General features: G+C 42.6%; 1 protein-coding gene across 3 annotated transcripts in view; it reads right to left on the bottom strand.

Annotated features, from left to right (window-relative positions):
* Positions 1 to 24178, bottom strand: part of dok6 (docking protein 6) — a 512624-nt gene that overhangs the window by 96002 nt on the left and 392444 nt on the right. For all 3 annotated transcript variants that reach the window (XM_073051653.1, XM_073051670.1, XM_073051661.1), the window contains exons 4-5: positions 20487 to 20606; positions 2451 to 2640 (exon numbers count right to left, since the gene is read on the bottom strand). In XM_073051653.1, coding sequence (XP_072907754.1) covers positions 2451 to 2640; positions 20487 to 20606 — 310 coding nt within the window. The remainder of the gene's footprint in view (positions 1 to 2450; positions 2641 to 20486; positions 20607 to 24178) is intronic.

Genomic DNA, 24178 nt, shown 5'->3' with positions numbered 1-24178 from the left:
TGAAAGCAGAGTACAAAGTTAATCATTGGAGTCTTAGTAGTGTGGAGGAACAAAGGGACTTTGGAGTCCAAGCCCATAGATAGCTCAAAGTTACTGTGCAAGGTGATAGGATTGTTAAGGAGGCATGTGGTGTGTTGCCTTTCATTAACTGGGGAGGGGGGTATTGAGTTCAAGAACTGTGAGGTAATGTAGCAACTCTATAAAACGCTAATTAGACCACACTTGGAATATTGTGTTCAGTTCTGGTTGCCTCATTATTGGAAAGACATGGAAGCTTTAGAGAGGGTGCAGAGGAAATTTTCCAGCATTCTACCTGGATTAGAGAGCAAGTTTTATGAGTGAGTTAGGGCTTTACACTTTGGACCAAAGGATGATGTGAGGTGATTTGTTAGAGGTGTACAAGGTGTTAAGAGGTATAGATCAAGCAGCTAGCCAGAGACTTTTTCTAAGGGCAGAAATAGCTAACATGAGAGGTTATAATTTTAAGATGATTGGAGGAAAGTACAGTGAGGATGTCAGAAGGTCATTTTTTGCACAGAGGGAGGTAGGCACATGGCACACCCTGCCAGGGGTGGGTTTGAGTGCTAGGTTGTTGTCACAATACACTCAACCACCTGGTTCCTAACTGATTCCTGTATGCCTCATTGTCACCATCTGAGATTCATCAAATTTATAGATGGCACTTGAGTTATGCCTAACCACACAGTCATGTGCGTAGAGAGAGCAGAGCATACATTCTTGAGTTGAGTCTGTGTTGATTTTTAGCAAGGGGGAGGAGTTATTTCCGATCCGCACTGTCTGTGGTCTTCCTATGAGGAAATCAAAGATTCAAGTGCAGAGCGAGATGCAAAGTCCCAGGTTTTGAAGCTAGCTGATTAGTACTAAGGGAATGATGGTGTTGAACACCAAGCTGTCGTTAATAAACAGCAGCCTGGCATCGGTACTGTTGTTCGCCAACGGGTGCAAGGCTGAGTGGAGAGCCAGTGAAATTGTATCCATTGTAGACCTGTTGTAGCAGTAAACAAATTACAGCTAGACCAAATCCCTGCTCAGGAAGATGCAAGTGCTACCCGGTGATAGTCCTTGAGGCAGCTCTCTCTGCTCTCCTTATGACCGGAATGATTGATGCTCTTTTGAAGGATGTGGGAGCCTATGACTGCAGTATTGAAAGGATGAAGATGTCCTTGAGCACTGTAGGCAGTTAGATGGCACAGATGCAAAAGGACTTGGGAGTCCTTGTGCAGAACACCCTGAAGGTTAACTTACAGGTTGAGTTGGTGGTGAGGAAGGCAAATGCCATATTAGCATTCATTTCAAGAGGTCTAGAATACAAGAGCAAGGATGTGATGCTGAGGCTTTATAAGGCACTGGTGAGGCCTCACCTTGAGTATTGTGAACAGTTTTGGGCCCCTCATCTTAGAAAAGATGTACTGACATTGGAGAAGATCCAGAGGAGGTTCACAAGGATATTTCCAGGAATGAAAGGGTTATCATATGAGGAATATTTGATGGCTGTGGGTCTGTACTCGCTGGAATTCAGAAGGATGAGGGGGAATCTCATTGAAACAATTCAAGTGTTAAAACGCCTAGACAGAGTAGATGTGGAAAGGATGTTTCCCATGGTAGGAGAGTCTAGGACAAGAGGGCACAGCCTCAGGATAGAAGGGTGCCCTTTCAAAACAGAGATGCAGAGAAATTTCTTTTGACAAAGGGTGGTGAATTTATGGAATTTATTGGCCATGTCATTGGGTATATTTAAGGCAAAGATTGGTAAGTTCTTGACTGGACATGGCAACAAAGGTTACGGGGAGAAGGCCGGGAACTAGGGTTGAGGAGGAGGAAAAAAAGGATCAGCCATGATTGAATGGTGGAGCAGACTCGATGGGCCAGATGGCCCAATTCTGCTCCTATATCTTATGGTCTATGGTTTTCAGTATATTACCAGGTACACCATCAGGGCTTCACATCCTGTTAGGGTTCAGCATCAGGGGTCCTGATGCTGCTCTCCGAGTCTGACACAGAGGAACCAAGCATATCAGCACAGTGTATTGGGACTACAGCATTTTAAAATGTAATAGATAGGACAGGGACAATGGTGGACGTAACATTAATTTTTACGTAGATCTTGAATCTGTGGAATTGATTGCCTCAGATATCTGGGAGGCCAAGGGATTGGATATATTTAAAGCTGAAGTTAATCGGTTCTTGATTAGTAAGGGTATGGGCAGAAGGCAGGAGAATGGGGTTGAGAGGGATAATAAATGAGCTGTGATAGAATGGCAGAGCAGACTCAAAGGGCAGAATGGCCTAATTCTGCTCCTATGTCTTATGGTCTAATTACATCATACATTATGATAATGCAGGCTTTTAGCCATTTGAACTTAATGAGATTGCATTAATGTCATTACTTCCTACAATTATTTTCAGAGGTAGTTCAATAACAAAGTTACCTGCCAGCTTCAAATGTGAACCATGTTGCGTCCCTTCCATACCGTCTGAGGGAGCTGAGTGGCCACATCACCAGCTTTACTCTAGGATTGTGGATGTCCCACAGATAAATGTTCTCGTGTGTGATCTGCATGGTGCATTCTCCATAAATGTCCAGATTGGGGGTTGGCATCAAATACACATTGAACCGCTCTGCAAAACAAATAAAGAAAAAAATCATTTATGTGATCTTACGTGGTGTTCACCACATAGAACCAGGTCATTCTGTACAGTAGATTGATGCTGAAATTGAGGTTGAAAGCCTTTGCACATAGGTGGTTTGTCCATCTTTGCTGCGTGCAGTTTTTCATTGATTCGATTGTGTTTCTTTGTATTTACTGTGAATGCCCACAAGGAAAACAAGTCTCAGGGCAGTATAGGATGACATATATGTACTTTGATAATAAGTTTATTTTGAACTTATTTTTTTACGGACGACTATCCAAAGTCCTTTTTATCTATCTCCAACAATACGGCCTTGTTTTTTATGAGTTAACTAAATTCTTCTTCTGGAGCTACGTAACTACTCCCTGCCAAAAACACAAGTAATTGTGCAGATGCTGGAAATCCAAGGCAATGCACATAAAATGCTGGAAGAACTCAGCAGATCAGGCAGCATCCATGGAGTGGGGTAAACAGCTCTATTTTTGTCTTTAATATATCTCTACTTTTCCCTTTCAGGGTTCTTTTGAAGACCCTGACCTAGAATTAGACACTGACTTCGCTTCTTCACGGGAATGGGACCTGCTCTCTGGGTCTCACAACTGGCCACTATTCGATATGCCAAAGACACGGCCTAGAAGACTAGAACACCTTCAGCGTTTCGGGATCTCGTGGCTCTGGAGGCGGGTGGACTCGAGGTTGGTGCCTCCGCAGGAATCTGGTGTGTCATGGGAGTACATGGAAGATCGAAAGCAGCAAGCTGGCTGCTGGCTGTGTGCCCAGAGACCTGAGCTTTTCGGCACAGAGGTCGGAAAAATGCAACGCAACGGACTTTTAACTTCGTAAATCAGTGAGTTGTTTGTTATGTTTCCCCTCTCGCTGTGAAATGCAGACTCCTCTTTTTCCCATATTAGGGAGAGGGAGAGCCTGCCTTATGTCGAATTACCAGGTGAACGAGTATTCTGGGGTACTATATGTCTATATCTTTATTGATGCTTTGCTGCACGCTTGAGTACTCGGTGGGGGGGCACCGATTTTTTTTGCTGGTGGGGGGGTCGTAGCTTTGCTGCTGCTTACACTTGGGAGGGGGTAGTTGGGGGGGCTTTGGGGTTCTAACATTTAACTGTCATTCATTCTTTGGGGCACTCCTCTGTTTTCGTGGATGTTTGCAAAGAAAAAGAATGTATATTGTATACATTTCTCTGACATTAAATGTACCTTTGAACCTTAAATAGTAGACATTTTGGTCCAAGACCCTTTATCAGGACTGAAAAGGAAGGAGGCAGAAGCCAGAATGAAAAGGTGGGGAAGGGGGGGAGTGGGAGAGGAAGGAGTACAGGTTGGCAGGTGATAGGTAAAACCAGGTGAGCAGGAAAGTGGATGGGAAGCTGAAGTGACAACCTGAAAGATGATATAATCTCTACCACAGCCACTTACACTTGGCAACCACTTCATTTGGTGCACCTGCTCCTTAATGCAAATATCTGATCAGCTAAACATGTGGCAGCAATTCCATGTGTTAAAGAGATGATCAAGATGTTGGCCAGGTCAAACATCAGAATGGGGAGTTACTGTGACTTTGACCATGGGATGATTGTTGGTGCCAGATGGGGTGGTCTGAGTATCTCAGAAACTGCTGATCTCCTGGGATTTTCATGCCCAAGAGTCTCCAGAGTTTACAGAGAATGATGTGAAAAACAAAAACCTCCAGTGAGCAGCAGTTCTGTGAGTGAAAACACCTTGTTAATGAGAAAGGTCAGATTAGAATGGCCAGATTGGTTCAAACTGACAGGAAGGTGACAGTAACTCAAATAAACACGTGTTACAACAGTGGTGTGCAGAAGAGCAACTCTGAATGTACAACACATCAAACCTTGAAGTGGGTGGGCTACAGTACCAGAAGACCACTAACGTATACTAAGTGTCCACTTTAATGGAACAGGAGGTACCTAGTAAAGTGACTGCTGAGTGTAGTATATATACAGTATATTGTACATTGTCTCTGAAATTCATACCAGTTTATACCTAGTTTAGGAGCGGAGCACAGAGACCCAGTTCAACCTTCTGGACTGTAGAGTTTCCAGGTACAGGAGCTCTTTTTTTTTTCTTCTGCTTCTCATTCCCATTTGGACATCTCAGTCCAGGATTTCCTCTACTACCACAATGAGGCCACACTCAGGATGGAGGAGCAACAGCTCATACTCCATCTGGGTAGCTTACAACCTGATGGCATGAACGGCGATTGCTTTAATTTGTGGTACTTCCATCCAAATCCACCTTCACTCTTTATTCATTCCACTTTCTGCCTCTCCTCATATCTGCTGTCTTCTCCACACCTACATACTACGTCCCTCTGGTGCCTCCCTGTCCTCCCTCCCCACCCCCCTCTTCCCTTTCTCCCAAGGTCCACTCTCCTCTCCTATCTGATTCCTTCTTCTTCAGCCCCTTTACCGTTTCCATCTATTACCTCTCACTTCACTCCCCCGTCCCCCACCCACCTATCTTCCCCTCATCTGGTCTCACCTATCACCTACCAGTGTTTACTCTTTCCCCTCCCCCCAACACCTTTGTTTTGCAAACCGATGAAGGGTCTCGGCCTGAAACATCAACTGTTTATTCTTCTCCATAGACGCCGCTGAGTTCCTCCATCATTCTGTGTGTGTTACTCAAGATTTTTTAGGTAATCTGGTTCATTCCATCAACTTCATTATCACTTTTGGCAGGTACCCACTACATATATACTATGTATACTTGGTTGCCAAGTACAGCACGGATATGTGGCTTGTTTGCAAGCTGTAGTTACCCACTTCAGAGAACTGCTATCCAAAGTAAGGGATATAGAGAGTGTGGGTCTTAGGGACCCAAATCCGGCCGCTAGAGTCAGAGGGTCATAGATTGTTATTGCATGGAAACAGGCTCTTTAATCCAGCTCATCCATGCCAACTGTGACTATCTTATCTTATCTTGGTGTGAGTGCTGGCCTATTTCAGAGCTTGCATAACAGAAAATCAGATAGCTTTCGGCATTCTGAGGATACAGTATGAGCTTTAGTTTCACTGGATTCCTATTCCCATATTCTGATGGAATTTTATAGCAACCCCAATGACTATATCAAAGATCCAGTGGTAGAGTTATATAAGGAACATTGCATTACCAAGCTTTGAGAGGGAAATGATTCAATATTAATAATGGAAGATTTTACAGTAAGACCATTTTAGTCAAGAAGGCAAAAATCAGCACACTTTTAAATTTGGCAAAGGAATTAATTACAAGCACAGGAAATTATGGACGGGCCTTTATAAGGAATCATGGAATATAATTACAATGTATGTTATTGAAGAATATCATGAAAGTATCTTTAAAGGATGTTTATCCTTTAACATAATCTTCAAAGGATGTAATGATGCTCTTTTTCCCAAGAGATTGAAAATCAGTCCCTTTTATCAGTTTTTAAGGGATTTTTTTTTGTAGGGTACCTGCAAAAAATTTCTCATTTATACCATATCACATGTCCTATCACACATTTTGGAGAATTAATTTGCATTAGTTTTATAGATTTAGTTGGCAGATACCAAAACGGGATTTGATTTTGGAAATACATGCAGTGACATCTTCATTAAGTATAAATGGACTAACTAAACAGAATACATCATTAAATTGCCTTCATACTGCATAAATTACATTAAAATTCAGGAATCATTTATTGCTATGTACATTTTTCTTTTCAAAAGCTCAGTTAATTCTAATTTCTTTGACCTCTCAAACCACATCCTACTCTGGGCTATTTACCATGTTAAATTCTCAGAAGCCTTTTCCATGCATAAATATTATCTCAATATTTCACAAAACCGGATGGTTTTATGGCCTTCTGTTAATGCCTCCCTCATACATTATTGAAAAAAAGCATTTCCCTCATTTCAAAGCGTAACTCCTGTTAGCTTCATAAATTTGTACTTAGCAAACCAGACAACTCAGGTCTTGAACATCCACGTTGGAGGTCTGTCAGAAGATGAAATAAAACATAATGTTCAGTTGTCTAAAGTGTGTTATTTTCTGATAAACTGACAGAAGTACGTCTTTGAAAAGTGAATGCTATTCTCTAGTTATCTTACACTGAGGTATAAATGTATTTTTAATGGCTTCATGTTGAATGCTCTTTCACTAGAGCTGAACTAGCTTGGAGGTTTGAGGGGAAATTGTAGCTCTCTTCCAACAGTCTAGAGGTCAGAATATGAAACTCAATCCGATTACTACCAGCTTAGTTGCACAAGCATGGAACTGACTGTGTAAGACACCTTGGACTGCCTAGTCAGTGACTTTAGGAGATCTAGGCCTCATATGGAGCCAGTGATCATTAATGGAGAATGTGTGGAGCAGGTTAAGACCTACAAGTATCTGGGAGTACAGTTAGACGAGAAGCTAGACTGGACTGCCAACACAGATGCCTTGTGCAGGAAGGCACAGAGTCGACTGTACTTCCTTAGAAGGTTGGCATCATTCAATGTCTGTAGTGAGATGCTGAAGATGTTCTATAGGTCAGTTGTGGAGAGCGCCCTCTTCTTTGTGGTGGCGTGTTGGGGAGGAAGCATTAAGAAGAGGGACGCCTCACGTCTTAATAAGCTGGTAAGGAAGGCGGGCTCTGTCGTGGGCAAAGTACTGGAGAGTTTAACATCGGCAGCTGAGCGAAGGGCGCTGAGTAGGCTACGGTCAATTATGGAAAACTCTGAACATCCTCTACATAGCACCATCCAGAGACAGAGAAGCAGTTTCAGCGACGGGTTACTATCGATGCAATGCTCCTCAGACAGGATGAAGAGGTCAATACTCCCCAATGCCATTAGGCTTTACAATTCAACCGCCAGGACTTAAGAACTTTTTAAAAGCTATTATTAATGCTTTTTGAGATAATGATTTAGATGCATATCATATTTTTTACTGAGTTAAGTATTGTATGTAATTAGTTTTGCTACAACAAGTGTATGGGACATTGGAAAAAAAAAGTTGAATTTCCCCATGGGGATGAATAGAGTATCTATCTATCTATCTCCTGGGAAATCTGGTCCATGACTGCTGCGATGGAGCACAGAGAAACGGAACTCCATGCCATCAGGAGTGCACAATTGCAGCAGAAATGTAGATCTCACCACCATAGGACCAGAAGGCCATAAGACAAAGGAGAAGTATTAGGCCATTCAGGCCATTGGGTCTGCTCTGCCATTCCATCATGGCTGATTTACTCACCCTCCCAACCCCATTCTCCAGCCTTCTCCCTGTAACATTTGACACCCTTACAGATCAAGAGACCAATTTATACCTAGTTTAGGAACGGAGCACAGAGACCATGGAGCTTCTGGAGCGTACAGTGTCCAGGCACAGGATTTCCTGGCGGCCACCTGTTTTAGTTTTACTTCCCATTCCGATTTTGACATCTCAGTCCAGGATTTCCTCTGCTACCACAATGAGGCCTCGCGCAGGTTGGGGAGCAACACCTCATATTTCGTCTGGGTAGCTTACAACCTGATGGCATGAACATCAACTGCCCTAATTTCTGGTAACCCCCCCTTCACTCTTTTTCCATTCCCCATTCTGCCTCTCCTCATATCCACTCTCTTCTCTGCACCTGCCTACTACGTCTCTCTGATGCCTCTCCTCCCCCAACCCCTGCTTCCCTTTCTCCCAAGGTCCACTCTCCTCTCCTATCTGATTCCTTCTTCTTCAGCCCCTTTCCCTTTTCTGTCTGTTACCTCTCACTTCATCCCACCTACATTCCCCTCATCTGGTCTCACCTATCGCCTGCCAGTGTTTATTCTTTTCCCTCCCCGCACCTTCTTATTCTGGCTTCTTCCCCCCTTCCTTTTGCAGACTGATGAAAGATCTTTGCCTGAAACATCAACAGAATATTCCTGTCCCATTCAGAAAATAGGTAAAGCCTTTATTTCTTCTACAAAAGTGCATGACCATACACTTCCCTGTGGTAGCGTGACAATGCTAAGTGTGACTCACATACCACCTTCTCAAGAAATTGCTCCTAATCTCTGTTCTAAAAGGGAAATCCTTGTATTCTGGGGCTGTGTCCACTGGTCCTTGAATCTCCCTCTATTTGAAACATCTTCTCTACATCTACTTTATCTAGGCCATTCAACCTACTTGCACCCTTCCTCTGAGGCACCTCCCGCAATCTGTGGTTCCAAAACTGGCTTCATGAGTCACTTCAGTACTCAAAACTAAACAGGGTGGAAACAAAACATCCTCAATCTCAAGGGACTGCGTAAGAAGAAGAGAAACAATTCTAATAGGATCCTGTTGTTATATTTTCATTTACAGCACTAACAGGGAGAAATACTTTCTTCTCACCACCTCCTTTTTGTTTTTATTTACTTTTTATTCATTGAGCTACAGTACGGAATAGGCCCTTCTCACCCTTTGAGCCAGGCCACCTAGCAATCCCGGATTTAATCTTAGCCTAATTACAGGACAATTTACAATGACTAATTAGCCTACTAACCTTTACATCTTTGGGAGGAAATTGGAGCACCTGGAGGAAACCCACGCAATCACAGAGAGAACGTTCAAACTCCTTACAGACAGCGGTGGGAATTGGACCCGGGTCGCTGGTACTGTAAAGCGTTGTGCTAACCATTACGCTACCGTGACGCCCCCACCCTGGGGTAAAGTGAGAATTGTTGTCATGATGAACATTTATTACCCAAATTACCCTTGAGTAGGAGGTAGCATGCCATAAAGTGTGTGTCACACGTAGCATTGTCAGCACAACAGAGGAAGTGTATGGTCATGCACTTCGTAGAAGAAACAAAGGCTTTATCTGTTTTCTAAATGGGGAGTAAGTTCAGAAATAAAAGGTTGATTCAGTATTGTTCACAAATTGTTTTTCATAAATTCTATGACCTGGTGACTTGTTCTTTTTGGCATTAGAAGCCTTGGATTTCAGAGATGCTAAGAGAGTATCTTTAGCAAGTGAGAGTGTAGATCTGCTAATTCCTTGCTTTAATGTTCTCTTAAAACTTTCAAGGACATGCAGTTGGCTGCACCCAACAGTGATCTATTCATTGAAACCATCTAAATGCACATCTATGCCTGTGTTAATAACCAGACCATAGAGCAAACTTCAATTTCAATCTGCTTGAGATCTGTAAAGAATTGTCAATGTCTAAGCAGTAGGAAACCTTCTTCCAGAAATAGCCTGCTTCGTAAAACTTTAATTGAAATTCAAATATTCTAGATTCTGCCCATGAATTACTATTGAGATGATATTTTGCAGCAAATGTCTTGACAATTTCAGAAATGTTTCATTCACCTTAATTTATGTCCAGCAGTTCAAGACAGAAGTAGATAGAAAATAATTAATTATTAATACAGTGGAATGGTACGAAATTACTAATAAAGGAGGAAAGAAAAGATTAGGTTTAAACATAGCTTTTTCTTAGAGCCTGCCAGTGCTGATAAAAGAATGAAGCTTGGGTTGTAAAAATAGCAGTGTTGTTGTTAACAAAGAAGAAAGAAGGTATTCACATGCATCATTAGACTGGCAGAACAGTTATCAATCAAATTCAACGCCGAGAGATTGGAGTTAATAGATTGCTGGTTGGGATGGGGGACAGAATGGCAAGGGAATAAATAATAGTTAAGTACTGAATTATTTATAACTTGGGTTCCACAGGACCCCTTGCTTGATGGTGTTGGTCCATGGCATAAAAAATGTCGGGGATCCTGATTTAAAGCAACTGAAGTGCTTTGGAGTTCACATCAAGAGATCCCCAAAGGTAGGTACATAAGTGGAGAAAGTGGTTGGGAAGTGATTACTGAATTTTGAATTGAATTGACTTTATTACTTACATCCTTCAAATACCTGAGGAGTAAAAATCTTTACATTACGTCTGCTTCTAAACGTGCAGTACAGGCAGTCCCCGGGTTACGGACGAGTTCCGTTCCTGAGTCCGTCTTTAAGTCGGAACAAGTACATCCGGTATTATTTACCGCCAGTTAGTCAAACGTTTGTCTTAGTATATAATATATATTTTACTTTTCTATGCATATAAAACACATATGTATTCCAATAATTAAACCACTGCATTGCTTAATAATAATTGTAGCTTTCATCGGGGCAGGGCCTTTCACATGCTCCATTATTCTCACTTTATCCTTTAAAATTGTTCCAATCGTTGACCGATGTAGCCTAACGCTTTTCCAATGACCGACGGCATTTCACCTCTTTCCGATCACTTTATTATTTCCACTTTATTTTCAATCGCGATCGCTTCTCATCAACGGAACAGAAACACTGCGGGCGCCGGGTCCCGAGCTCCTAAGGACCACTGTACTGAATTCCCCGGGTCTGAAAGTCCACCGCACTGAGACAGGTTAAATGGGACAAGTGGGGGCTGTGCTGGGTTTGGGTACTGTATTTGATCCTCCACAATATTCCGCGTCGGAATTTAGACTGGAGGTGGCAGTGTTTTTTTCACGAGGTCGAGTTGCGAGCTCGACATCAACCCAGCACGGATGGTACGGGAGTCACTGGATCGACATCAACCCGGCATAGGAGCGGTCTGTCACTGGATCGAACTCGGGAAACTCCGTTCTCAAGCCCGGCACTGATCTCACTGCGCCACCAGCTGTCCGGAATGGGGGGGGGGGGGGGGGGGGGGGGAGTCAGGGTGAATATTGCTAAGAAAAATTTAAGCCAAATACAAAGTTACACACACCACACAGTGTCAACGGCAACGACTTAAAATGGTGGACGGCGTTCTCCTTCCTCGGTTCATAAGTATGAGTTGTCCATAAGTCAGAAGTTCATAACTCAGGGACTATCTGTATGCAATTTATTGTAATTTGTAATAAATATTATGTTCAACAGGACAGTCAGTATAACATAGAAATACAATTGTATCAGCGTGAATTAATCAGTCTGATGGCCTGGTGGAAGAAGTTGTCCTGGAGTCTGTTGGTCCCAGCTTTTATGCTGCAGTACCATTTCTGCATGGTAGCAGCTGGAACAGTTTGTGGTTGGGGTGACTCAGATCCCCAGTGATCCTTTGGGCCCTTTTTACACACCTGTCTCTGTAAATGTCTTGAATAGTGGGAAGTTCACATCTACAGATGCACTGGGCTGTCCACACCACTCTCTGCAGAGTCCTGTGATTGAGCGAAGTACAGTGCCCAGAGCAGGCAGTGATGCAGCCAGTCAGGATGCTCTCAATTGTGCCCTGTAGAAAGTCCTTAGGATTTGGGGACCCATATCAAACTTTTTCAACCGTCTGAAGTGAAAGAGGCGCTGTTGTGCTTTTCACCACACAGCCGGGATGTACAGACCACGTGAGATCCTCGGCGATGTGGATACTGAGGAACTTAAAGCTGTTCATCCTCTCAACCCCAGATCCATTGATGTCTATAGGGGTTAGCCCGTCTCCATTCCTCCTGTAGTCCACAACCAGCTCCTTTGATTTGTAACAATGAGGGAGAGGTTGTTTTCTTGACACTACTGTGTCAGGACGATGACTTTTCCTCAGTAGGCTGCTTCATTATTATTTGAGATTAGGCTAATCAATGTAGTATCATCAGCAAATTTAATTAGCAGATTGGAGCTGTGGGTGGCGACACAGCCATGGGTATACAGAGAGTAAAGGAAGGGGCTTAGGACACAGCCCTGAGGGGCACCTGTGTTGAGGGTCAGAGGGGCAGAGGTGAGGAAGCCCACTCTTACCACCTGCTGGTGATCTGACAGGAAGTCTAGGATCCAGCTGCACAAGGCAGGGTGAAGGCTGAGGTCTCTGAGCTTCTTGTCAAGCCTGGAGGGAATTATGGTGTTGAATGCTGAACTTTAGTCCAAGAACAGTATTCTCACTTAAATATCCATCTTCACCAGATGTGTAAGGATGGTGTGTAGAGCTGTGGCTATTGCATCATCTATCGATAGGTTGTGAGTCCAGTGTGGGTGGAAGCATGCTGCAGATGTAGTCCTTGACCAGCCTCTCAAAGCATTTGCTTATTATTGAGGTGAGTGCGACAGGACACCAGTCGTTCAGACATGTTGCCTTGGTCTTTTTTGGTACAGAGACAATGTTGGATGTTTTGAAGCAGGAGGGCACTCTGCTCTGGGAGAGGGAGAGATTAAAAATGTCTGTAAATACACTGCCAGTTGTGCCATGCACATCCTCCATACATCCTGAGGTTAAGAAGACATATGGGATATATTATAGGCTGAGACGTAGAATATAAGAATATTGAGGTAATGCAAAGCTACAGTATTGTGTCTAGTTCTAATGAGCTTGCGACAGGAAGGATGAATCAGCACTGGACTGCAACAGAGATTTTCCAAGATGCTGCAAAAGGTTTAATTAAGACTACAAGAGCATAAGACATATGAGTGGAATTAGCCCATTGAGGGGTCTGCACCGCCATTCCTCTTATTATCCCTCTCAACGCCATTCTTCTTGCCTTCCCCTCGTTACCCTTTGACACCCTTACTAATCAGGAACCTGTCAGTCTCTGTTTTAAATCTACCCAATAACTTGGCTCCCAAAGCCATTCGTAGCAAAGAATTCCACAGATTTAATGTCCTCTGGCAAAAGCCATACCTCCTCACTTCTGTTCTCAAAGGATGTCCTTATATTCTGAGGCTGTCCCCTCTGGTCCCAGAGTCGCTGCTATAGGAAACATTTCTCCGTGTCCACTCTATCTAGACCTTTCAGTGGAATGTTTAAGCGGCTAAGATCATGTTCTTTTCTTCAAAACAGGATGCCAGAAGATATTTCATTAAGGTGTGCAAAAGAGGCTTAGATGTGGTAAGTAAGACAGACCTAGTTCCCTGAGCAGGGAGCACAATGCCCAGTCAGCAAAGGCTTAAGGACATGGTGGAAGAACAGTGGGGGTGGGGAGGGGGTCATTTGGTGAAATTAAATTTTCACACAGGGACTGCAGGACTCAAGACATGTCAGAGATAGAAGTTCTCATTATATTTACTATGTATGTGGCCTAGAAATAGATATCCCTGACCTTGGACTGCCCAGTCAGTAATTGTAATGTTCAATTTAGGCCATATTCCTTAGACTTTGGAAGGCATTTAAATTTGTCAAGAAACTTAGTTAACTGAAGAGAGACGGAGATTGTCAGATCTAGTTGCAAAATGCTTTCTCGCTGCAACAGAATAATCAAGGTTCATAGAACCACAAACACAAGAGATTCTACAGATGCTGGAAATCCAGAATAACAGGGGAAAAAAAAACAGTGGAGGAACTCAAACACAAGAAAATCTGCAGATGCTAGAAATCTAAGCAACACACACAAAATGCTGGAGGAACTATGGACCAGTATCTATGGACAGGAATAAAGGGTCACTATCTTGGGCCCTTCATTCAGTCCTGATGAAGTGTCTTCGCCCAAAACTCAGATTTTGAACGAGTTCCCTTCATTTACCATTTGGAATAGCATGTTCCCAATCACCAGTGCCTTCAGTAAAATCTGCCACAAGCCCTTCTCAACAATCTGGTTCCCTATCCAATCGGATTTTCCTCACCCCAACAAGCTCTCTCCCAGTCTAAGTGTGCCAGTCTACACTGGGGGCTTGGCAGTGGAAAGAGTCAACAACTTTATACTCCTGTGTAATAACATATCAAATTACCTTTCTTGGGCAATCCTAAGGAAAATGTACCAGTATCTTTACTTTCTTAGGAGGTTAAGGAGGGTCAACTTGTCACTGAACACCCTGACAAGTTTCTACGGAATTACGGTTGAGTGTCCTGATTGGCTGCATCATGGTCTGATACAGCAATTCAATTGAGCAGGGATGAAAAAGTTGCAGAGAGTAGAGGGCGCATTCTCCCTACTGTTGGTAGTATCTACAGGAGGTACTGTCTTAGGAGGGCAACATGCATTATCACAGATCCCCACTGTCCAGGCCATGCTATTTCTAGGTGTGTGTATCAGAAGCCTGAGGTTCCACATGACTAGATCCAAGAACAGCTCCTTCCCTTCAGAAATGTTGTTCTTAAACCAACTGACACAACTCTAAACACTACAGAACAGAAATAATACGATTACTTTGCACTGAAATGGGCTATTTACTTCCAAGTAAAAAGTGTGTATAATTCATGTTAATTAATGTTTTACTTGTGAATGTTGCTTAACTGAAGTAATGTGCCTGTAAAGCTGCCACAAGTAAGCTTTTTATTGCATCTGAGCACACATGTACTTGTATGGCAGTAAACCGGGCATATGATCTGTTACTACCTCTCTCCTCCGTTTATTCTTCTAAACTTCAGTGAGTACAGGTCCAGAGCCAACAAACACTCCTCATACATTAATCTTTCAATTCCCAGGATCATTCTCATGAACCTATCAGAGTGCCGGTTCGAATGAGGACCCCGAGCACTAGGCCTCAAATGTCATACTCACTGATGATGAGACCCCAAAAACAGGGCCTTGAACTCCTGCCTCGCAAACTCACATACCCAGCTGATCCGCAGCCCTTGGGCCTCTTGTCCACATGGAACTCTGACCTTGGAACCTGCCTACAACTCATTAACCCGGTCGGGGAGCCACCAGTCCTCATTCTTGCTAGTCTGCCAGCCTTACATCCAACTACAGATGTCCCACAACTGTGTCGCTCGACTTCAAATGCAAAGCGGAGGCCTAGACTCTGGCCTGACCGCTCATTCTCCCACATCCCTGCCCCTTAACCCTAATCTGACCCCTAATTCCCCGCTCTTTCCCCCTACGAACCTAAAACAAAAAACTAAAACATCAGCCAAGTTCTGAGCCACCATAACCATTCATTCATTTATGCTTTCTTCACAGCACCAATAATATCCAAATTGCATACTCAGATTTGATTGAATTTGTTTTATTGTCCTGTACACCAGGGTACAATGAAATTCCTTGTTTGCGTGAAGCTCCGAGTAAACTGTATACATAATGTTATATACAAATATAATGATAAATTGAACAATGAATACAAAACAGCTGAAATGTGCAAAGATTATAGTGGATTCTGAAACAGTGCAAAGATAATACTGGAATAACAGTAACAGAATAACAGAGAGGTAGAATTAGCAGACTATGAGAATGTGGCAGCACTACCAGGGAGCGGGTGTGAGGGAGGTGATTGATTCACGAGTCTGATAGCAGTGAGGAAGAAGCTGTTCTTGAGTCTGGTTGTCCGGCTTTCAAGCTCCTAGGAGGGGGACGAGGGAAAAGGGAGTGGCCATGACGATGGCAGACATCGCTGACCATACTGTCAGCCATGAACCATGATGCTGGATTTGATGGAAGGATGTGATGAGTTTGTGACTGATTGGGCTGGGTTTACTACTCTCTGCAGTTTCTGCTGTGCGTTGTGGATTCTAACGCAGTATGTGTACTAATTATTAAGCAAGCCAATCTCATCGTACCCACTAACAACTTAATAAATGGCTCTAACCGATAAAAAAGTGCTGTTTTATATCCCACCATGCACATTTTATTCATCATCCAACAAATATTCCTTTATCTTACTATATTGCTTAACATTTGGAGAATGTGATGATCTTTCTAGGATTATATGATGTAAATGCACAACTTTGACAAATAGCACCAACAAATAATTAAAACTTCATCAAATAGGCATAAATTTTACTGCTTGGAACAGAGACAATTAGTAGAAGGAGTATGGCATTTGGCCGTTTGTGTTTTCTACTACATTCAATATGTCCATGATCATCCATCTTAATAATCCCACTCTCTCCCATGCCATTGAGACTAGAAATCTATCTAACTCTTTTTTGATCTCTGACAGAGAATTCATCAAGTGTACTACCCTTTGTGTGAAGGAATTTCTCCTAGTTTGTCCTACATATCTTGCCTCATATCCTGAGGCAAGGCATCCAGGAGATCTTGCCTCAGGATAAGAGGTAATTACATCCTGAATCTACACCCACACACCAGTTGAAGTATCCTCCCTGCAGCTAGCCTGTAACGCATTGTCAGAATCTTGAATGTTTTAGTTGGATCTCCTCTCACTTTTCAAAGCTCTAGTGAAGCCTAGTAGACCCATTCTTTCCCACCATTCCAGGAATTAGTCAAAGAAATTTCATTGCCACCCCTCTGTGAAATGTACATTCATTGGCCACATTATTAGGGTACTTCCTGTACTTGATTTCTGAACAATCGTGGTCTTCTGCTGCTGTAAGCCAGTCACTTCAGGGTTCGACATGTTGTGCATTCAAGGATGCTCTTCTGCACACCACTGTTGTAACGTGTGGTTATTTGATTTAATGTCACCTTCCTATAGACTTAAACCAGTATGGAATCTCCTCTTACCTCTCTCATTAACAGTCCATTTTCACCCACAGAACTGCCACTCACTAATTTTTTTTTTGTTTGGACATCATTTCTTAGATATGGGGACCAGAATCGTGCACAATCTCTGGGAGAGGCCCTATACAATTACAGCAAGATATCCTTGTTCCTGTACTCAAAGTTTCTTTCAGTGAAGCCAAAGTACATTTGCTTCTTTAATTAGTTGGTGCAACATCAAGTCTGCTTTCAGTAACTAGTTAATAAGCACATCTGGGTCTCTTTAAACTTCAGTATTTTTCAACTGATTGCCATTTAATTACTCCTCTTTAGTTTTTCCTACAAAGTGGATAATGTCACATTATTTTATGCTATATTGTGTCTGCAGTTGAATTAGGTATAATGTGTAGGGCTGCGTTCCATTGAGTTGATATCAAAAGGGCACCTCTTACTCCAATAATCAAGAGTCCTCTGGAGGCTGAAGGCCCACTGACGGCCTGTCCTGGATTTGGAGGACTGTGTGGAATTGAGGTAGGGGCTCATTTTGCTGTTGTTGTTTAGTTGCTGTTGTTCTGTTGTTGTTGTTCTGCACATATGGTGGGCATGCTGAGTTAGCAGCGGCAACACTTGTGGGCTGCCCCCAGTCCATCCCTAGGTTGTGTTACTTGTTTATACAAATGGTGCAACTTGCAGTATGTTTCAATGTACGTGTGATAAATAAATCTGAATCTGAATATATGCCACGGTGTAAAATGTGGTGTGAGCCTCAGGCGGTTAAGGCTTTGGTTATCTGTTGCCTGTAACTCTTAAAGCAATGGCTGGCTTCTCAAGGTTGAATAGTCAAGTCAAGTCAAGTTTATTGCAATTGTAACCATATACATGAATACCGCCAAATGAGAGAACATTTCTGCAGACCAGGGTGCAAAGCACAGTATTACACGTAACACACATATAGCACACAATAACGTAGGCTATAATACGAAACAATATACACAGAAGAAAGACAAGAAATGGGGACTGGGTTGACTGGATATGATGAGATGGGATGGGAGAAGGTTTGTGCAAAGGCAACATAAGGTAGTTGTATTGGATGGTCAAACCTCTAGGGTGCACGATAGATTCAATGGCAGAAACAAGTCACGTAAACAAGGCTGCACCATTCCAAGATAATGGCTTTAGGGCTTTTGTGCAGACGTGGAGTATTGTGCAGTTTTAGCTGAAAAGGACTTTTCCTTATAAAAGGCAGCAGAAGCACATAGAGGATCAAGTAGCAACAAACAAGATGCTGCGGAAACTCAGCAGGTCAGGCGGAATCTGCGGAGGGAGATGGACAGGTAATATTTTGCATCAATATTTGACTGTCCATTTTCCTCCACAGATCCCTCTAAATTAGTCAAGTTATTTCAGCATCTTGCTTATTGATTCTAGCATCAGCAGCCTCTTCTAAGAGGAACAAATAAAACTAGGTTAATGAAGTTCAGTCCCTCAGTCACTAGGCCAGAAAATATATAGCTCATCTTAGTGGCTACTTTATTAGGTACACCTGTACACCTGCTTGATAATGCAAATATCTAATAAACCAATCACGTGGCAGCAATTCAATGCATAAAATTACATTGACATTCAAAGTTCAAAATAAATTTAATATCAAAGTACATGTACAACATAAGATTAATTTTCTTGCAGAAATACAAGAAACACAATGGAATCAATGAAAGACTGCACCCAACAAGGTGGACAAACAATCAATGTGCAAAAGACAACAAACTGTGTAAGTACAAAAAGTGGAAATAATAATAATAAAAAATAAGCAATAGATAACCAAGAACATGAGATAAAGAGTCCTTGAAAGTGAGTCCATAGGTTGTGGGAACAGTTCATTAATGGGATGAAAGAAGTTCATCAGGTTCAAGAGCCTCATGGTTGAGGAGTAATAATTGTTCCTGAACGTGGTGGTGTGGGCCTTGACGTGCTCCAGCTGTTCAGTTGTTGTTCACTCTAGTGCCTTTCTTTGAATTAGTCTAATGTTTTGAAGTTACAGAACATAACAGTAAACCATTGCTTTGAACCATTCCAGTCCTCCTGATGAAGATGCTTGCACAGTGCTGCTGGATGGGGAACTTGGACCCAGTGGAAATACGACAGTGGCATATCTCCAAGTCTAGATGATGCACGTTTTGGTGGGGAACCTGCAGGAGCTGTTGTTTCTATGTGCCTGCTACACTTGCTCTTCTTGAGATCAACACTATCATCACCTAATCAATAACGTCCAATATTTCAGCCTCTACACTTTGTATGCAACTGGATCCTTGATTTCCTTACTTGCAGACACCAGTCAGTTCAGAAGGCTCAGTGCTGAGCCTCCTGTTCTACTCACTTTATCCTTATGCATAACTGCGAGGATAAGCACAGCTCCAACGCTATATTTCAGTTTGATGACGACACCACTGTTGTTGGCCAAGTCAAAGGTGGTGACATATCAGCATATAGGAGGGAGATTGAAAAGCAGTTTGAATGGTGCCACAACAATAAGCTCTTACTCAACGTCAGCAAAATCAAAGAGCTGATAGGGATCGGAGATGGAGAGGGTCAGTAACTTTAAATTCCTTGGTGTTATCATTCAGAGGATCTGTCTGGAACCAGCTCATACGTGCCATCACAAAGTAAGCAAGGCAGTGCCTCTTTCTTAGAAGTTGCACGGATTTGGCATGGCATCTACAATTTTGGTAAACTTCTAAGGGTGTACAGTGGTAAACACCTTGGCCTGGTATGGAAACAACATTGTCCAAGAACGAAACAGCCGCCAAAAAGTAATGGATACAGCCCAATCTATCACAGGAAAAGCCCTTCCCAATACTGAGTGCATCCACAAGAAAGCAGATTCCATCACCAATGACCTTACTGTCCAGGCCATGTTCTCTTCTGCTGCCATTGGGAAGCAAGTACAGGAGCCTCCAGGTCCCACACTACCAGGTTCAGGAACAGTTATTACCCTTCAAACATCAGGGTCCTGAACCAGCGTGGATAACTTCACTCACCTCAACTCTGAAATGATTTGACAACCTACAGGCTCACTTTCAAATACTCTACAATTTACATTCATAATGCCATTTATTTATTTGTTATATTTGCATAGTTTGTCTTTTTTTGCACATTGCTTGTTTGTCTATCTGTGTTTGTAGTTTTTCATTGATTCTATTGTATTTCTTTGTTCCACTGAAAATGTCTACAAGAAAAGGAATCTCAGGATAGTACATGGTGACATATATGTATGTACTTTGACAATAAATTTACATTGACCTTTGAAGTCACTGCAAAGTAGTGGCAAAGCTCAATGTTTCTGTCACGGATCCCAAACTAATTAACTTGAAAACTAACACTAAACCTGAATATTTGCAGCCCTCCCTCTCAAGGCTGAAACTCCAATAGTTTAACTGTGGTCAGCTTCAGCAAGACGCATTTATGCATAAATTTTAGCACCCAGATCAAAACGTAAATAGCACGTTACTCTCACTCAGTACAGAAACTAATGTAACACATCAACCTACCATTTTGTTCCCTTTGAACACCAGCTGCCAAAAGATCAGGCTCCCCAAAGCTGATGTCGTTGAGTCTGGATCCTAAGCATTCAACAGAGAGAAGCTTACACCATTCTTCTGCCTCCAGTTCTGCAAGAAAGCACATGGTAAAATGTGAGAGCATTACACTCTGCTGCTCACCGGAGAACTTATTTTAATTTAAAATAGAATTATTAACAGTGAAGCACACCTGTAGCTTGTGGCATTTTTAATATACAAATCAGCTGTTTCAAGTTTATTTGTCAGGTGCACATTGAAACATACAGTTAAATGTGTTGTTTATGTTGATGAGTAACATATCTGAGTCTGTGCTGGGGGCAGCCCGTAAATGCTGCCAAATTTTCCGGCCCCAACATAGCAAGCCCACAACATTAGGCAGAGCATCACAGAACATAACAAACGACAAAGCAATAACAGTAAAAATCCTCCCACCCACACACATACACAGTGCTTAAATCCCAGGAAAAGCCTCCAGCCTCCAGCGGACAAGGACGTGGACCTACAGGACCTGCAGGACCTTTGACCTCCGCAGTGGACTCGCAGAGTTTTGAAGACTCAGCTCCAGCCAGCAGGTTTCAGCTTCTGGGCTTTCAAAACGATTTTTGTGCCTCGACCCACGGCATTGATCCCAGGACACGGCAATCACTGGACATTAGGCCATAATCTCCAGACTTGCCAATGACAGGGTCCTGAACACAATACCTCTAACTTCAGTCTCACCAATTTGCAAACCCAAGGGGCATTGGAAGACATTTTCTTCCGCTCACACTGAACATTGACTTTGAACCCACCAAAAAATTGCTGACCCTGGTGGTGGCTCCCACTTTCTGCCCGTCACCGATATCCCACACTCGCATTGCTGATCTTCAAATATGGAGTGGAGACCTATACACGGCCTGATCTCTAATTTCTCCTACATCCCTGTCCTTAAACCCTAACCTGACACCTAACTCTGCCTGCTGAGTTCCTCCAGCATTTTGTGTGTTTTGCTTTGGATTTCTGCAGATTTTATTGTGTGTGTGATACCTTGACTCTTTTCTCTGTTTCCAAAACCATCCTTATGAAACTAAAAAAAAGTTAAAAATTGAACAATTCAAAGGCAACTAAATCTGAGCTGAGACTTAACGGAGGTCTCAGTTTGGTACTACTTTAAGAAGTTTAGTGTTGACATTTTCTAAGACCTCATTTTATGAGTCCTCTGTCAAGGCTGTGTTCCTTTTAACCAGACCCTGAGATTAGTTAAGCAGATGATTGACCAATGTTTCAAATAGTTAAAATGAGGGACACTTCCATTAAAAGATGGTTAAATTAAGTATAATAGTTTTTAATACATTTAGATTGAATTGTACTCAGTTTAGATGTTCTCCAGCTGACATGACAATTAAGTTCACACAGGGTTGCACAGCTGTCAACAGATAGGAGGTACAGTGAAAACTTGAGGCTCATAGTATATCAGATAGATAGATAGATAGATAGATAGATAGATAGATACTTTATTCATCCCCATGGGGAAATTCCAACTTTTTTCCAATGTCCCATACACTTGTTGTAGCAAAACTAATTACATACAATACTTAACTCAGTAAAAAATATGATATGCATCTAAATCACTATCTCAAAAGCATTAATAATAGCTTTTAAAAAGTTCTTAAGTCCTGGCGGTAGAATTGTAAAGCCTAATGGCATTGGGGAGTATTGACCTCTTCATCCTGTCTGAGGAGCATTGCATCGATAGTAACCTGTCGCTGAAACTGCTTCTCTGTCTCTGGATGGTGCTATGTAGAGGATGTTCAGAGTTATCCATAATTGACCGTAGCCTACTCAGCGCCCTTCACTCAGCTACCGATGTTAAACTCTCCAGTACTTTGCCCATGACAGAGCCCGCCTTCCTTACCAGCTTATTAAGATGTGAGGCGTCCCTCTTCTTAATGCTTCCTCCCCAACACGCCACCACAAAGAAGAGGGCGCTCTCCACAACTGACCTATAGAACATCTTCAGCATCTCACCACAGACATTGAATGACGCCAACCTTCTTAGGAAGTACAGTCGCCTCTGTGCCTTCCTGCACAAGGCATCTGTGTTGGCAGTCCAGTCTAGCTTCTCGTCTAACTGTACTCCCAGATACTTGTAGGTCTTAACCTGCTCCACACATTCTCCATTAATGATCACTGGCTCCATATGAGGCCTAGATCTCCTAAAGTCCACCACCATCTCCTTGGTCTTGGTGATATTGAGACGCAGGTAGTTTGAGTTGCACCATATCACAAAGTCCTGTATCAGTTTCCTATACTCCTCCTCCTGTCCATTCCTGACACACCCCACTATGGCCGTGTCATCAGCGAACTTCTGCACATGGCAGGACTCCGAGTTATATTGGAAGTCTGATGTGTACAGGGTGAACAGGACCGGAGAGAGTACGGTTCCCTGCGGCGCCCCTGTGCTGCTGACCACCGTGTTATTTAAATATCATTCGACATTTACTTAGGGTGTAGTCAAACCTTTCTATGAACTGAAAATTAATCAGCTCATTTAACAAGAAGTTTATTATTTAGATGCATTGGTCATACAAACTTCAAACAAGCTACTCGAAATATTATTGTATGAGGTAAGAATGATGTTCCAAGCAACACAAATTCATTATCGCAAACACAAGAGATTCTGCAAATGTTGGCATTCCAGAGCAACACACACAAAATGCTGGAGGAACTCAGCAGATCAGGCAGCATCTATGCAGAGGAATAAACAGTTGAAGTTTTGGGCCGAGATCCTTCATCAGAACTGGAAAGGAAAGAGGAAGAAGCCAGAATTAAAAAAGTGGATGGAGGGGAGGGAGTGCAAGCTGGAAGTTGATAGGTGAACCCAGGTAAGGGGGAAGGTGGCTGGGTGAGGGAGGGGGGATGAAATAAGAAGCTGTGAGGTGATAAGTGGAAGAAGTAAAGGGCTGAAGAAGAAGGAATCTGATAGGGAAGGATTGTCTATTGTGGAAGGAGGAGGGGCACCAGAGGATGGGATGGTCAGGAGAAGAGAAAAAATGAGAAAGGAGGGGAGCTAGAGTTGGGAATGGAAGAAGAGGGAAGTGTGAGGCGGAAATATTACTGGAAGTTAGAGAAATTAATGTTCATGTAATCAGGATGGAGGCTAATTAGGCAGAATATGAGGTGTTCTTCCTCTGACCTGGGAGTGACCTCATCGTGATAGTCAAGAAACATGGCTTGACATATCAAATTCATTGAAGAATTCATTATTTGACAATTAGAACAGACATGGTTTGATCTAGTCTTTCACTTTAAAATTGTCACTTGCTGTGAACAGACACATTTTTGGGTCAATTTGAAATGTCATTCTTTGATCTTTGAAACTCAGTCATTTATTGCTGTAGAAACTTTCAGTCTAGTAGTTCTTCAGTGACTTTGAGGGGAGCTTGGATCAGTTTCCTGTGTGGCTTCCCTGATTGATGCAGCCTACTATGGGCAAGACCAAAGGCATCTTGCCCAATGGGACTTGATGAGTGGACCTGGTGGAGGGAATCGGTTGGCTGTCACACTGAAAGTAGGAGAAAAGAGAGGGAGAGGATTGGGGAGGAACAGTGATGGGTTAGGAGAAATTCATAGAAAAAGAGAAGATTGCAGAAAGGTAGACAGTCATAGAGAATTGAACCGGG

This window comes from Hemitrygon akajei, chromosome 1 (genome assembly GCF_048418815.1).
Source record: "Hemitrygon akajei chromosome 1, sHemAka1.3, whole genome shotgun sequence".
Classification (NCBI taxonomy): Eukaryota; Metazoa; Chordata; class Chondrichthyes; order Myliobatiformes; family Dasyatidae; genus Hemitrygon; species Hemitrygon akajei.
Note: the sequence above shows the minus strand (reverse complement) of the source record. Positions and strands in the feature narration are given on the sequence as shown.